The sequence below is a fragment of the Gopherus evgoodei genome, chromosome 22, assembly GCF_007399415.2.
Source record: "Gopherus evgoodei ecotype Sinaloan lineage chromosome 22, rGopEvg1_v1.p, whole genome shotgun sequence".
Taxonomy (NCBI): domain Eukaryota; kingdom Metazoa; phylum Chordata; order Testudines; family Testudinidae; genus Gopherus; species Gopherus evgoodei.
The window spans coordinates 8,961,920-8,979,063 of NC_044343.1; the positions used below are offsets into that span (position 1 = coordinate 8,961,920).

Genomic DNA, 17,144 nt, shown 5'->3' on the forward strand with positions numbered 1-17,144 from the left:
TATTCACTCTCCACATTACATTTTTCATGTCTTGCATGAGATACACACAAGAAGTATTTGGGTTCCCATTCACATTATAGGCCGGGATTTTCAAAGTCAGGCTCCCAACTCTCCCTTGACATTTTTTTTGGAGTTGGGCACCTAACTCCCTTTGTCTCCTTTGCAAATCCCAGCCATAGCTGCTCATTAGCTATACGAACAGGAAGAAAGAAACACGTTTCCCCTGACTGCTGTGAAAAAGAAACAAGAGGGACAGATACTGATCTCCACCGCTTTCACGTGGGGCGTCTTCTGATTTATATCGGGTGTAGCTGGGATCAGAGCCCGGCCCACAGCTGGGCAAAAGATAGGGACGTCAATAACAATCAGAGAATTCCAGGCCTGTTAACTTTCCATTGTTTTGGTGACTGCCCAGTGGATGACACCAATACTCGCCTTCTGTTTACCATTTGCATTAGCTGGGAAAGGAGCCAGGAGGAGAAAACCAGCTACTCCACGCGACAAATATAGCCTGTTCAGAGACTGCAAAAGTCTGGAGTCTCATTTATTTCCCCACATAGTAAACAACACTGACCCGGCTGTAAACGCTAACCATAGACAGAAAGGGCCTGGTTCTTCTCTCACCCATGATACAAGCACCTCTACACTAGTGAAGTCAATGGGAAGCACTTGTGTACGTGCCATGGGAAGAATGGGACCTGGGTTCTTTGGAGACAAGGAACTAACAAAGCAGCAGACCAGCACACACAGCTCACCACACTCTCGTACATTCAGCCAACTGGCTGGGAAGTGCTAAATCCAAGTCCTTCTAGGATTCAGGCTCAGGTGATTGTGCGGTTTCCTGTTGCATTCAAAGGCCGCTGTTAAGTTGGGTTCTTAATATTCCTATGGATTTCAGCCCCATCTTATCTGCAGAGGTGCAAGCTCTAAGGTGGCCTGGTTTTCGACTGGAAAGTCCAGTTGAAAAGGGGACCTGAGAGTGTTCGGTCAGATCTATTGACTGGACACTCAAAAGTCCAGTTACTGGGAGTGGGGGAGGTGGGGATGCACCGAGTCATCACCCACTCCAGCTCCTACTCGGCCAGGACTGCCTCCTACCTGTGTTGGGCAGCAGCAGCTCCCAGGCCTGGCTCTGCAGCGAGTCCCTCCTGACACAGGTGGGGGGGAGGTTGGAGGGGAAAAGCAGCAAGCAACAGGGGGGAGGGGGGAAAGGTGGGGCGGAGTGGAGCCTTGGGGGGAACAGGCGGGGCAGGGGAGCTGCCGGCACTCCTGCTGGAATGTCTGGTTTTTAAATATTACGAAGTTGGCAACCTGACATGCAGCTCCTGATGGACATGTTGATTTCAACTGCTTCTGGATTGGGATCTGGCCCTTCTGATCTGCCACTGAACTTCTATTACAGCTCCAGATAGGATGTTATTGCTGATATGTATCCTAATTTTATCACTCTGGTCTTCCACTGTATCACAACCCAATGTATCCCTAGCCCTCAGACTAAAACGCCATCCTATGGAAACACCCATCTCTCATACTCCAGAGTGTTTCTAAACCATTTTACAAGGTGCACCGAGGACAACCTGGTCATGTGAGCCGACACCAGCAACGGTGGAGGAAATGGAGAGTTGATCCAGTTACCGTAGGTTGGCATGAGCCTTAAGACAAAAAGCTGATGAGAGGGAAAATGGGAAAGAGATCGTTCCAATGAATGGGCAAGGAAGAGGTGATTAGAATGGATCTGAAGGCCTACACCAGCTCTTGTGAGATGGGAGGCTTTCTGCCGATCTCAGCGGGAATTGGATCGGGCCCTAAGGAGGGTGGAAACACCAAACGTTTGTCCATTAAAAAGCCACATTTGAAGTAAAGTTGTGTACGAATGCCAGAGAACTCCTTTCCCCTTCACAGGACGGCCCAGGCTGGAGCAGCACCCCCAGTTTTTTGCACAGCCAAGTGGAAGGCTGGGTTCAACAGCCACCCCAGTCTTTGGGAAAGCGGAGCCCGAGGCTGGTATTTTCAAAGGCGTTTGATGCCCAAATCCCAATCAAAATGAACAGGAAGCCCCAAGCAGCATCAACACTCTCAGCCTTACTGACTAATCATCTCCACTGCACAGAACTCAATGGAATTTGGGTGCCTAACTCCCTTAAGTGTGGCCTACACACAGATTTTGGACGGGTATAACTATTTGGGTTAGGAGTGTGATTTCTGACCAGTACAGTTATACCAGTAGAGCTCCTAGTGTGGACACAGTTATACTAGTATAAAAGTTGCTTTATAGTTTATTCTCCATCCCTAAACTAATATAAGCACCTTTATACCAATATAAACGTGTCCACAACAGGGAAGTTGGACCGTTTTAATTACACCAGTATAGTCAAAGCGATATGACCTTAAAGCGTAGACAAGGCCTTTGACTCCTTTGCAAACCCAAGTCTTAGGCCAGGTCTACGCTACACGCTTTCTTCAGTATAACTTCATTGCTCAGGGATGTGAAAAATCCATGTTCCTGAGCAACGTAGTTATACTGACAACCCCCCATGTAGCCAGACATCACTACCACCTCTCGCGGACGTGGAATTATTAAGCTGATGGGAGAACTCTCTGCCGTTAGCTTAGAGTGTCTTCACTAGAAGCGCGACAGCAGCGCACCTGCAAGTTTGTAGCGTAGACCTGCCCTCTGTGTCTAATGAAGTGTGTAGACCCTGCTGGAGCATAGACACCAGTAACTCTATTATAGCAGTGTCCCTGCAAAGCTAGTCCAAGGAGCGGCATGATGGTTTATTTCAGCAGGACAGAAGGCCTGCCAGATGGAAAGCAAAGGAGTGCTCAAAGCAACAGAAACATGGGAAATTCCTTCTCAACGATCACATTTCCTGACTACCTGAATGTCCATATGACTGATGCGGAACATGGAGATTTTCAAGGCTGCCTAGGACATCAGAACACCCAGTTCCCATTAAAATTAAGGCAGCTTTGAAATTCTCATCATCCCCATGCCTCACGCCAATCCTCTTCCTTGCCCTCTCTCTGTTTAAACCCACCAACCGGATAGGTATGTTAAGATCACTCTCCCGGCCCAGGTCAATAGAATGGCTGGGATGGGGGGAGGGAAGCATCCAATAATTAATTGTTCATTGACCTCACTAGAATGTTGGCGTAACAGCTGTGAAGGAATGATACTATTCTGTATGCCTGCGATTGCCACCAATATCTATATCTATATCTCTATATATTCCTGTATATTTACAGAGCATGAATATACTGCATGTCTACAATAAAATAAGGGTAAGATATGATCTTAGGATATAAAAGAATATTTCTTGACTGTTCAGTCATTTATTCGCACCCAAAAAGGTTCCATCCACATGAACTTGGTGCCCTGGTGCAATTCTCTTTAGGCCGCAATCCGTCTCGGAGGGGAGCCTCTGAGGAGAGGCCTCAGTTTTCGTAGGACTAGGAATGTGGATGTCAATCTGACGCCTCCTTTCCAACTGGATCGCAGTTCCGGAGCTGGTCATCCAATTGCATCCAAAGACAAGGACGAGTGGCACCTTTTGGATTTGAAATACTTGGCCGGCAAAGCTTTCCTGCTAAATCCCTTTGTGTGAGCATTAAAATAAAAGCACATGTGGATGCCAGGCTGGCATGACGGATGCCGGCATCCTTGTGGAAATCAGTAGGTGTTTCCTCCTTCTTCTCCATTCCCCAGCTCCTCTTTCTTAGAGCATCCCAACGCTCAGGGGCACCAGGCCGGTGGGGGGAGCGTGGAGGCACCTGTCCAAGTGTCGAAAGGCTCCTCGATTTCTCTCAAAGCACAACCCGGCATCAAGAGTTTCCCTGTTGCCCCTAGAGTCCAACCACAGAACTGAGGTAGACTTGGAAACAGTTGCCTTCTTGACTCTCTGAGCCTGGGTCCCCTCTTAGTTCCTTTCACTCTCGGAGCGCAGCAATATTCCTTTAGGCCCTCGCGCTTTTGGCTTTTGGGGCACTGCCTTACAGACATCAACCTTCCCAGGTTCCCTTTCCCCGCTTCACACGCAGCCACATTCCTTGGCCGACAGCTCGTTGACGGTGTAGTAGCGGTTGTAAGTGTCCAGGAAGGAGACATCGTCGTCGTACGCGAGAGGCCTGCAGCAAGGCCGGGCTCTGACCTTCTCCTTTTTGATCTTCTTCTTAAGCCTCATGTTCTTCAGGGAGAGGTCGTAGTTCCTGACGGCCGTCTCGCACGTGCCGCTGCAGTAGCGGAACAGTACGATCTCGTCTGACTCGTAGCCCAGGCCCAGCTCGCTGACGCTCACCTCCAGCTCCTTCAGGGCGCAGGGTTTGTGACGGGCCCGGGCTCGCTTCATGCGGTTCCCAGGCTTGGGGAAGAGCGGCAGCTCATGCCCCCCGGAGTTCATGGACTGGCTGTACCTCTCGACCAGCGTGGAGATCAGCTGTCGGATTTCCCCCTCCGTGTAGCTTTCAAACAAGGTACTGTCTGCAACAGAACAGGGACAGGGGTTAGTGAGCCAGGCAGCAGGGAACAGCAGGCACAAGCCCCGGGAGCTAGCCACCCAGATCTCAATGGAATCTGGCCATCCAACTCCTTTAGACTCCTTTGAAAATCCCAGCCCCGAATATTTCTACAGACTGTGGGTAAACTTTCTAAAAATGCTTAAGTGACTTAGAATTCTAAGTCCCATTTACTTACAATGGGATTTAAGCTCCTAAATCACATAGGTTCCCCCCTCCTTCACATCCCCAGGCTGCACGCACAAGCAGGAAAGAGCCTGTAAAAGGGACAGGAGAGAGTGATGGGTGTTAGGAAATCAAGCCTCCAATCATTTCGAAGCCCCTCTGCAATGCCGACTACGTGCTACACAAATCTAATCTTCCACTCAAGACACCGAATTACCTGCCTAGCATTTCCCCTGGTGAAGCAATTGGCCTGTGCAACGAAACAGGCGCGCTCCTGCCTGGCTAAGCCGCCTTGCGAAAAATGGGCCCCAGCCAAACTCCAGCACCATCAAAGGCAGACATTCACCCCTCTCCCTGATCCTGCTTGCTCCTTAGAGGTCAGATGGGCCTGCTTTATTTAGCAGGGCAGAGGCCTTATCTACACTAGGGCTGAAAATAAATCACCAGTTCAAGTATGGTGGTTTAAGAACTAGTGCAAGTGGGATTTGGGCCCTGCCTATCATACAGTTTAACCCAGGGAAGCCAGAATCCTGTCTTTCCCTGCGATTGTTTTGATGATCTAGTCTGGTCCCCCTGTGAAACACAGGCCAGAGACCCTCTCACAGCCAGGGCCGGCTCTAGGTTTTTTGCCGCCCCAAGCAAAAAAAATTTTGGCTGCTCCCCGTCCCAGCCCTGCGCTCCCCCCTGCACCCTCCTGCTGCTCCAGCCCTGGGCTCTCCCCCCCCACACCCCCTGCCATCCCAGCGCTGGGCTTCCCCCTTTCCCCCCCACCAGTGCCGTCCCCCCACCCCGCTGCCACCCCAGCCCTGGGCTCTCCCCTTCCACCCACCAGTGCTCCCCCCCACACCTCCTGCCACCCCAGCTCTGGGCTCTCCCCGCCCCGCACCTGCACCCTCCTTCCGCCGCAGCCCTGGGTCACTGGTAATTCGCTTCCAGGGCAGGTTATTTAGCAAGAATTTTGGATGTGCACAAAATACAGACAGGATTGGTTCCCATATGGTTACAGAGCTGCAGTAAAGTGGAACAATTTTCAGCTTGTGTGATTGGTGGATATCTGGATGCATATTATAAGACTGTCCTCCATAAATGAGGAAAAGTTGAGGTGCTTTTATTATTCTTTTGTTCCACTCTTTCTTTCTCTGGGGAATTTGCCGATGCAATATCACTGTCTTCCTTTTAAACAAACAAACAAACAAACAAAAGGCAATGACTGTTGAAAATAGCAATTTCAGTCCTAATAACCATTGGGAAGCATTTCTTGGTCAATTTTATCCTACTTTTTCTACAGCAAGTTACAGTGGATCAGTATATTTGATTTGGGAGAAATGAAGTAACAGCTGCCCAAACTGAGCTTTAGCACTCCTGAATTTTGCGGTGTTCAAATCTGGAAGGCGGGTGCTAGATGTGTGTGGTGGGGGGGGACTGCGGGCTCCGTGGGGGAGCATGACAGCATGTATGCAGCAGCGTGCCTGGAGCTGCGCGGAGCCAGACATGCTGGTCTGAGTGGCACCGTAAGGGGACTGGGGGGTTGGAGAAGTGGTAGGTGGTTCGGGGGGGGGCAGTCAAGGGACAGGGAGCAGGGGGGATTGGATGGGGTGGAGGTTTGGGGAGGCAGTCGGGGGCAGGGAGAAGAGGGGGTTAGATGGGTCAGAGGTTCGGTGGGGGGCAGTCAGGGCACAGGCAGCAGTTGGATACGCATGGATGTCCCAGGGGTTTGTCAGGGGACAGGTAGGGGGTGGGATCCTAGGGGGGAAGTTGGGGGGGTCTCAGGAGGAGGCAGTTGGGGACAAGGAGAAGGGAGGCTTAGATGGGGGTGGAGTCCCAAGGGGAAGTTAGGAGCAGGGGTCCTGGGAGGGGGCAATCAGAGGACAAGGAGCAGTGGCGCTTAAATAGGGGGTGGGATCCCAAGGGGCAGTTAGGGGCAGGGGTCCTGGGAAGGGGCAATCAGGGGGCAAGGACCAGCAGTGCTTAGATGGAGGTGGGCTCCTGGGGGGCAGTTAGGAGCGGGGGTCCTAGGAGGGGGCAATCAGGGGACAAGGACCAGCGGTGCTTAGATGGGGGTGGGGTCCTGGGGGGCAGTTAGAGGCAGGGCTCCCAGGAGGGGGTGATCAGGGGACAGGGAGCGGGGGGGGGAGTTGGATGGGTTGGAATTTCTGTGGGGGGCAGTCGGAGGGAGTGGATGGTGGCAGGGGGGGCTTCCCTCCCCCTGGAGTGTCCTGTTTTCTGAATGTTAAAATATGGTCTCCCTACCATTCACAGCACTCACACCATGCTGCTGCATGAGGTCCCCCTCCTTCCTTTCCAGTTGGTAGTGGCCAAGGGAACGCTGGGAAATGTAGTTCTTTCCCTGCTCCAGGGCTGACTCTATAGGCAGGGAGCTAACCAAGAAACTACAGCTCCCAGAGCCCCCTGTTGGGTCTCAGCTCCCCCGCCGCCCCTGCAAATGGGCTGCCCCAAGCAGGTGCGTGCCTTGCTGGTGCCTAGAGCTGCCCCTGCTGCAGCTAGCCCTGTACCGAGCCCACCTGCCTGCCGCTGAACCGGGGCGTCTCCTTCAGCGCGAGGCGCCCGCTTGAGAAAGGTGCTCACGGGTCCAGTGCAGTCAGACCCTGAGGGTGTCCTAAACCAGTCTGCACCCCCACGTTGCGTGTAGCCCGGTTGGACGGGAGCGGGGAGCCCGCCCCTTTCGTGGGGCTGCAGGCAGACAGAGCTAACCCATTGCATGCAGGAAAAGCCACTGCAAGGCAACAACTTTCAGATGCCTCCAACCCGCTGCCGGCGAGTGCCCCCGTCCACTTCGTTCTTACTGGAGTCCTTCCTAAGGGCTGGACGAATTCATCCCAGCAGAGGCCACCGGCACCTTGGCCTCTCTCACACACGGTGAGCAATTAACCCGATGCTCGGTATTTATGGGGCCCCAGGCTTTTGTGGCGGCTGAGCTTTCGGATGTGTACAACATCCCCGAGTGCTCGCAAACAATCGTGTGCCCAGAGCGGCTTATGACACGTACGGGCCCTGTGGGAGGGAGCGGGTTTGGGGGATGCATATTCCAGTGACTGGTCTCAGCCAGCCACTAGCGGAAGCCGTTTGGAAAAGGGCCCGGCGCAAGTCATCCCATTGGCCTGTTGAGGGCGAAAGGGATGAAAAGCCAGTGGAGCTGGGCAGGAGGTTACGGAAGCCAGCTGCTCGGCATCAGCTTTGCCCCCTACCTTCCCAGTCCCTGGTGGGGGAGGGGGGGAGTGGGTTCACTGGGGCCGAGATCCATAGGTGGGGAAATGCTTTTCATGGCACCGTCTCCTCTATCAGCTCCCCCCTGAGAATACAAGGCTGCATGAATTAAGGGCCCATTCCCCCCCACGAGGGTTGGTTGCAGGGACAGGGTCTGCCCGGGGTCCTACAGCTCTGGGAGTCACATTGCTAGGCAGCCAGACGCCAGCGCAGCAGCAAATGCCCTGTTTGCTGATTTGCCACCCCAGGCTGCCAGCTACAGCTCATTGATCCAGTGGCTTGGATGGGGCAGAACCCCGTTTCCATGGCCACAAGGGCCCCTCTGTGTAAAATGGGTGAGATAGTTAAAAAAAGAAAAATTACAGGGATGAGTCAGGATTCAAGCGTCTTATTGAAACAGGATGAGAAATCTTTCAACCTCAGAGCGGGAGGCTTTAACGACAGTTTCCCCGTTCAGCCCAAGGAGCCAAGCTGGCTCCAGATGGCACAGATGCTCTTCGCTTGGAGGATATGGCCAGGGCCCAAGAGACAGGAATGCTTTCGGGGAGGCTGCCTTCGGCCTCGTCCACACTTGAAGGATTGGCTGGTTGATCTATACAGAAACACACCCTCCTCCCCCTGCCCCACCCCCTCAGCGAACTCCCGGTGCAGATGCAGCTTATACTTCCTAGTATTTCCAAAGTGATCTCACTTTGTGTTGTGTTTCCATGGCTTTCCTTGAGCTAAGCACCATGTGGTTGGGTAGGTGTTTGGGTAGCAGACCTCCAGATGCTTTGGCCAATGCAATTTCCCTTTGAGTGAATATTGGCCACCATGGGGCTTGCTTTTATAGGACATGTGAACAGGGGCGGTGAAGCCCTCCCAAAAGTGTGGAGGGGGGGCGCCAGAGGCCCCTGTTGGACCTGCCCCTGCCCCTCCTCTTCCCCCCTCCCCGGGCCCCACCCACAACCAAGCCAGAAGCCAGAGCGGGGCCAGGATGCCTGGGTGGGCCCCTCCACCTACCCGAGGTAGGGGGTGGTGCCGAGAGCAGTCCTCAGCCTGTGTCATTCCCCCCCTGGACCCTCATCCAGGGCAGGTGGAGGGTCCGTGGCTCCTCACAGCTGCTCAGGCTCCCCACAGCTGCTCAGGCTCCCCGGCCAGGCTCCAGCTGCCAGCCTGGCCAGGGCCTTGGGGGGAAGAGCCGGGGCTCGCAGCAAAAAGTGGATGGGCCAGGCCCTTCCACTTTCAACAAGTGTGAGCACCATGACCCTCTGGCCCCACTATTCCAGCGTCCCTGCATGTGAAACTCCAGTCCTGACCACTCGTGGCAGTTTCTGTAAGAATTAGGGATGAGTTAACCCTGGCATCCAATTCCAGTTCCAGCAATTACATTCTTTTTAGCAAAATTCCATCTACAGTTTCACTTGAATACAACAGTTCGGATTGTGTCTTGATCTGCTAGGTGATGTAGCTGGGTGGCCTTAACCAGCTGCTGTGTCCTATCCCAGAAGCAGCTACATTTCAAGGGTGAGTGACATCATCTGTGATCGTCAGGTGAAAGACCCATTGGAAGTACCAAGCCTTCTCATGGGGCCAGTTCCTGGTTTTACTCAGTCCTTACTCACTTTGATTTCAGCAGGAGTAAAAACTTAGTAAGGCTGTTGGAGTTTGACCCACTGTTGCTATTGGTAGTAAAATATTCTAATTCTTCTGCCGCTCAGGGAATGCCACAGGCCCATGTATTTAAATGTCAGAACTACAGTATTTGTTTCAGCTCCAGTTGACTTCAGTCCATGTGCAGTAGAATTGGGCAGGAAATGGTTTTCCCGGTCTGCAAACAGTAGATTTCAAACAATTTCCCCATTGGGACGAAATGGAGACCTTCAGAACCGTTTCTGGAAAACCACCGAGTGCAAGACCCATTCCACAAGACCCTGTGGTTAGGTGCTCACCTAGGATGTGAGAGACCTCCATTCAAGTCCCCACTCCACCTGATTCAGAGTAAGGACCTGCACCCATCACACATCCCACACGAATGCCCTAACCCCTGGCTAGGGTCTGTTCTGGGATGGTGCACTTGCTGTCTATTTCAGTTACAGACTAGACCCGAGGAAACCATCTAGATAAATCAGTATTTTCCGATGAAAAACCACTGTCAAAAAATCCCCAACCAGCTCTAATCTACAGGCTATTTCTAGGATTTGGAAAGGCAAATTTCCGTTTTTGGTTTTTTTTTTTTGGACTAGTAACGCTGTAGTGGGCATGCATGTTTACATGCACATGGGTGTTTTTACATTAAATTGAATCGACGCCTCCAAATCGGCCAACCTGAAACCCACGTTGCTAGAGAAAATTCTTTTCACGGGACACCCTCTCCTCTCAACACCACACTGCATAGTGACCCAGCTGTCAGCCCTGCTAGGAAGGGACTCCAGGGATGGCTAGTGGGCTACAGACAGATCATAGTTTGAAACTGCTGTGAACCCATTGCTTGCCCAGGCCCCCATCTCATCCAGATCCATTCAAAGATAGTTTCCATCCCCTTTTAAACTGACTTCCCCTCACAGTGAAATGGGTGAAGAGTGCAGAGCCTGTCAGCTGATTACAAGACTAATTGCTGGTGATTCGGCTAAAAGTTCCCGTTATTACAGCTGGATTTAGGCCCTGTGACCAATCTTGCAGCCCATCTAGCATCCCTTGAGATGCTGGGACAGAGCGCTAGCTGTAGCACCTTGGTCACTTAGGCCTTGTCTACACTACAAAGTGAAGTTGGCGTAAGCCGCCTTGCATCGACCTAGTTGTGCACGTGTCTACACTTAAATTCGCCTCCCACCGCCATAAGCTCTACATTATGGAACACAACCTCCTCGAGCGGCATTGAGCCACGGCTGATATACGGAGGTCAATGCAGCGCAAAGGCAGACATTGTATTGACTATGCCAACCCTAACAGTCCTCCAGGAGCTGTCCCACAATGCCTGACATTCACCGCTCCGGTCACGATTGTGAACTCCACTGCCCTGGGGCCATAGAGGCTGTAAACTACCCACCTCCCTTTAAAACCCTGTAAATTTTTTAAATTCCTTTTCGTGGTTGTCTGGCTTAAATATCAGCTCTCCCTTGTTGTGTGTAACTCCCCAGCTGACCATGCCGGCTACACACTCTGAATACACTCTGGCCTGGACATACTGGATTTCCTGGGCACGTGGGGAGAAGAGGCAGGGCACATACAGCTCCGAAGCAGCTGTAGAAATGTTGACATCTCCAAGCAGGTGGTGCGGGAGTGCAGGAGAAGAGGTGCGACAGGCCCTGCTGCAGTGCTGCATGAAAGTGAAAGAGCTGCAGCAGGTGCATCAGAAGGCCATGGAGGCCAACAGTTGATCTGGTGCCAAGCCGCAGACTTGCTGCTTTTACAAAGAGCTGCCCGGCACACATGGTGGAGACCCAGCGCCACCCCGCACACCAGCACGGATACTTCTGAGGAACCTGAGTCAAAGGCCCCTGCCATGAACAGTGAGGAGGAGGAGGAAGGTGGATGACACGCAACCAGAGAGGTCCAGCTGTCCTGCAAGCTGTTTGAGACATCACCTTAGTCCAATCCATCCCAACATTTGAGCATGGATGAGCCCGATGCAGAGGAAGGATCCTCAGGCAAGTGTGCAAATTCATTTCCCATTACTGTGATGGAGCCCCACACTGAGCAGGACACGGCTATCAACTTTTCATTAGTTTACTTGCACTAGGAGAGGTAGTGGTACCATGAAGTGCAGCAGAGCTGTTGTTCATGCCCCTCCAGAGTTAGGCGAGGGGATGGGAATGTGTAGATTGGTTTGTTATGTACACGGGCATGCCCCTTGAATCCTGCTGAGAGAGCGCGATGAAACTTTCACGGAAGTCCTCTGCAATCCTCTCCCAAAGGTCTCCAGGCATGGCAGCCTTATTTCTTCCTCTGCAGTAGGACATATTCCCATGCCAGTCAGCAATTACTGCCAGGGGGCCTGCCAAAGCGAATGGGCTAGCAGCCTATGGGCCCAGATGGCTTTGGGACGCCAGCAACAGCTGTGGGAGGGGAGGGGACTTCTGAATCTTAACTTCCGCTTTCCGTAATGACTCTACTGTCCATGGTACTTCTGCGTGTTTCATCTGTAGCTGATGCCGTTGTGGCCTTGAGAGGTTCCCCCTCCACACCCGCGGAGTGGCCAAGTCAGAGAAGGAGAAAGAATAGGACTCAGGTTGACCTGTTCAGCGAGATCCTGCAAGCCAGTGTTGCATCAGACCACAAACAGAAAGCCTGGTGGATGAATATAGCAGAGTAGATGCAGAAGGAAAGAACGGACAGGACAAATGCCCAGGAGGCCCAGCAGGAAAAGGAGAGGGAGATGCACCAGGACGTAATGGGTCTTCTCCAGCAACAGACGCAGAGGCTGCAGCCCCTTGTGGACCTACAGGTTCAATAATCCCAGGCTTTGGAGACCTGCATGGTCACTGCTCCCGACATTCCATGTGGCATCAGGAGCCACATCCCTACCTTACCCCTCTACATAGGGGGACATTAAGGAAAATCACAGCTTCACCTACCCTGACCTGGGAGAGCCACAGTTGAAGTATTTGTAGCTAAAATGGACATGAATGCTCCCTCCCTTTCTTTAAGCTGTGTTCCAAAAATAAGTCCCTGCGTGTAGCTTTGTGAACAGTCCTGTCTCCTTAGAGATGCAGGCATCATGAACCTTCCCTGACCAGTCAACACTGGTGCTGGTGAAGGATCCCTGGTGATCCACCAGTGCTTGCATAACCATAGAAAAATAGCCCTTTCTGATGCTGTAGTCTGTGGCAAGGTGGTCTGGTGCCAAAATAGGGATTTGCGTCCCGTCTGTTAATCCATTTGATAAACTCATTGCTGGAAATCCATCCCTTATGTCCTGCCCATTGCTAAGAGTCACAGTCCTGCGTAACAGGAGATGTCCCTGCACATCTGCATGACAACCACCCCCGCAGTGGATTTTCCAACTCCAAAATGATTTCCCACAGACCGGCAGCAATCTGCTGTGGCAAGTTCCTGCAGCGCAATGGCCACGCACATCTCCACTGTCAGTGCCACTCTCACGTGGGTGTCCCCAGACTGGAGGGCTGGGGCAAGCTCGGTGCACAGATCCAGGAATATGGCTCTGAGCATCTGAAGGTTCTGCAACCACTGCTCATCATCCCATGCCTGCATTCCGATGAGCTCCCACCAGCCACCATTTGCAGCTACTCTGTGAATGCCACCAAAAACCTTGCCTTGGTTCTCAGGGTGTTCCAAAGCAATCCACCCTCCAGGAATCATCATGTTCCCCGTGACTCAGCTCGCAGCTCTCAAATACAAGAGGATCACCAGTCTTGTGCTTGTCCTGGGGGGTTTTGCTTTTTCTGAGGGTTTTCACCTTCCTCTGTAGCATGAGGCATGGGTCACTTGCAGGTTTAAACTAGTGTCAGCGCTGGATTCTCTGTAACTTGAGGTCTTTAAATCATGATTTGGGGACTTCAGTAACTAAGCCAGAGGTTAGGGGTCTGTCACAGGAGTGGGTGGGTGTGTTTCTTTGGCCTGCAATATGCAGGAGGTCAGACAAGATGATCATGATGGTCCCCTTCTAGTGTAACTCTCATGATAATAGTCCAGAGCAGTGTAAGCTCCATGCTTCTGTCAGAAATGGCAGACAGCGACAAGTCCCAGGCTGCTTTGTGGGATTTTCTGAACAGGCGTGAAAATTATGGGATGGAGATAGCATTCTGGGGTGGAGACAGCTGCACAAGGGGACCTTGACACTGCGTTCCCAGTCACCCCTGCGCGACCTGTTTCTGTCCTGCCAGTGCACTGGATGGTGGTGAGCTGCACCCTGGGATACCTGCAGGGTCCACCGCACGGTGCATCGAAATAAGCACTCCTGGTGAGCACACACAGTGCTGACACAAAGAGGCAAATGTGCCCACGCACAAGTGATATACTAACTTGAGTTGGCAAAAGTTTGTAATGCAGACATGCCCTGAGGTAACTACGTAACCAAGACAGTTACAGGCTTAATTGGAGGCAATTAACTTCTTATGGTGGAGCTTGTTGACACTCGGGGGCAGGGATTGGGCTAATGAATTCATTAGCTCAATACAGGAAGAGAGAGAATTGGCAGGAAGTCAGGGGCAGGGAGCTTGGAGAATGAGCTGGAGAAACTGCAGAACTGGAATTAATTTGCAAACTGGACACCATTAAATTAGGCTTGAATAAAGATTGGGAGTGGATGGGTCATTACACAAAGTAAAACTATTTCCCCATGCTAATTTCCCTCCCTACTGTTACTCACACCTTCTTGTCAACTGTTGGAAATGGGCCATCCTGATTATCACTACAAAAGTTTTTTTCCTCCTGCTGATAATAGCCCATCTTAATTGATTAGTCTCATTAGAGTTGGTATGGCAACCCCCATTTTTTCATATATATTTTTTCTACTGTATTTTCCACTGCATGCATCCGATGAAGTGGGGTGTAGCCCACGAAAGCTTATGCCCAAATAAATGTGTTAGTCTCTAAGGTGCTACAAGGACTCCTCGTTCTTTTTGCTGATACAGACTAGCATGGCTACCGCTCTGAAACTGGGTGGAAGGTTCCTCCTCCTGACACATGCCTGTACTATGTTCTGCAATGCTGGGAATCTAGAGATTACAGATACACGTGGGGAAAAGAAACAGACTGTGCGTATATTGTGAATAAGAGGCCGCACAAACGGGCCAGGCCCGCAGCATACCAGGTAGCTGAGGGAGCAGCCCGTGACAGAAGCCTGAGCAAATTGCTAGGTGCCCACGTTCACCCTGGCTGAGACGTAGTCTGGATGAGCAGAGATGTTCTCCTGAACGAAGAACTTCCACTGTTGAGCCACAAGGAAAAGGCTCCTTTAAAGGAACGTTGTCCCCTCACCCTCATCCAGCCTTCCAGCTCCTTGGTTTGAAAAGATCAGGTCAATATCTCTTCCAAGCTAACTCCAATCCTGCTCCAGAGTTCTCCTCTCCACGCCCCTCACTTTGTCTTGTTTATTTTCCTATCCGACTTTCACCACTTGCAGCAGCTCAGGCCACCCCTCATTGCATGACACTTAAAGTGCATGCTTAAAAAAAATAATCAAACATTTGGTGAATAAATAAAACTAACTCCCGTTGTGTTCATGACTTCCAGATGCCGTGCACACAGCCACGTCAGAGGTGCTGGGAGGAATCGCAGCTTCCTCCAGCGTAGGGGGAACGGGCAAGTCTGTGCTGCAGCGAACAGGTCAGGCACAGCATGCTCCCGCTCACATCTAAGCCATGGGGAAGAGGGCAGGGAGCAAAGAGACGTGGCACCAACCAATAGGACCACAGCGCTCGGGTCGTGGGCTGTGGCTATAAAGGGCCCGATTCTGATCTAATCAGCCAGGTAAAGCAAGAACGACTCTGCTGGAATCAAAGGAGATGATTCCAGTCTCACTCCAGTGTCACACTGGGGTAACTCAACAGAAGTCAATGGAGCGAGCCCTGATTTGTACAGCTATAAGTGGGAGGAAAATCTGGCCCACAGGAGTTAAACTGATGTGAGTTCAGATCAGAACCAAAAACTCTAACACCATTAAAGCCATCTGTCACTCTGGATCAAACTATGCACTAGAGTTACCATATTTGAACATTCAAAGAAAAGGACACTCCACGGGGAGGATATTCGCTCGCGCCCCTCAGCCCAGCCCCAACTCTGCCCCCTCCCTGCCCCACTGTACCCCTTCCCCAAATCCCTGGCCCCGACTCCTCCCCTGAACGTGCCGCGTTTCCCCTCTTCCCCCTCCCTCCCAGCCGTGTGAAACAGCTGTTTCACGGCACACACGCTGGGAGCTAGGGGGGAAAGCAGGCACTCTCTCAAGTGATCAACATTCACTTTCTTTCTTGAAAGATCAACTCTTCTTTGGGAAAAAAAAATAATGGCAAAATCCCGGACATTTTTAGATATTTAAAAATTCCTCCCAGACAGCAATTTAAGAACCAAAAACCCAGACATGTCCAGGAAAATACGGACGTATGGTAACCATACTATACACTATAACAAGCCTAGGCTATTCTGTCTTCAGTGCAAACTCTCCGGGCCTGACTCTCATCTTTCTTCAATAAGATCACAACCTAATCCTCACCGCAGATGGCATCTAACCCTTCCAGACACAGACCTCAATTCAGAGCTGGGGTGTAAGAAGCAGGAAGAAGGCAGAAAGGGCAGCAAAAAGGTACATCTGTGACCCAAAGGTTATCGCCCCCACAAACTTCATGAACAGGGTCCAAAGCATGGACAAGCTGGCACGCTCCAAAAAACCAGCTGAAAAGTCTCCTTAACGTTACCAACATGATCTGACTTCCCCTTTGCCTCATGCTTGGAAAGGGCTGAATCATCTTCAATGAAATTAACTGAACTAATTCAGCTGACGGCTGAGAGCAAGAATGGAATATTTCAGCCACAACGGTTAAAGTCTGGCAAAGCTGAAAACAGGGGCCATCTGATAACAGGATGCACGAGGCCACTCTTGACTAGAGGTTTTTAAGACCCAGCTTGACAAAGCCCTGGCTGGGATGATTTAATTGGGGTTGGTCCTGCTTTGAGCAGCGGTTGGACTAGATACCTCCTGAGGTCTCTTCCAACCCTGATATTCTATGATTCTAAATCCCCCCTCGACTGCGATGCCTACAAAAAACTTTTCAACGGCCAGGCTGCTGATGTGCTGAGACACTGCCCATCGTGACCAACCCTGTCTCATTGTTTCCTAGTGCTACCCCGTCTGTCTGTATCTCTCTGTTGTCTCTTGTCTTAGACTGTGAACTCTCTGGGGCACAGAGGGTCTTTGTGTTCTGTGTCTGTGCACCACCTGGCACAGTGGGGTTGTGGGGCCTGATTAGGGCTCCTCTAGGTGCTACAGTAATACAATAAATAATATTTTCATCGGCAGAGACAGGAGCAGACCCGGATCTCCTGACTCGCAATCCCCTGCTCTTGCCACTAGACCGTACTCCCTCTCAGTGAAGCAAAGACGTAATTAACCCATTTAGAATTCATCGAGGACCTAGCAACCTCAGCCTGAACACCAGAGGTCGGGACCAGAATTTCATTGTTCCTCCAAAGGGCAGCAGCCACCTCACAAACACCATCCCGGGGCACTGGCTCAGCACCTCCTGCCCGTGCTCCTGGAAAGACCACCTCTCAAAGTACCCACCAACTCTGATTATGCTTTAGGG

General features: G+C 51.6%; 1 protein-coding gene across 1 annotated transcript in view; it reads right to left on the reverse strand.

The window, feature by feature from the left end:
• Positions 1-1,325: 1,325 nt before the first annotated feature.
• NRTN (neurturin) overlaps positions 1,326-17,144 on the reverse strand; it is an 83,889-nt gene continuing 68,070 nt past the window's right edge. The window contains exon 3 of the mRNA XM_030540468.1: positions 1,326-4,477. Within this exon, the coding sequence (XP_030396328.1) occupies positions 4,029-4,477 (449 nt within the window). The 3' untranslated portion in view covers positions 1,326-4,028. The remainder of the gene's footprint in view (positions 4,478-17,144) is intronic.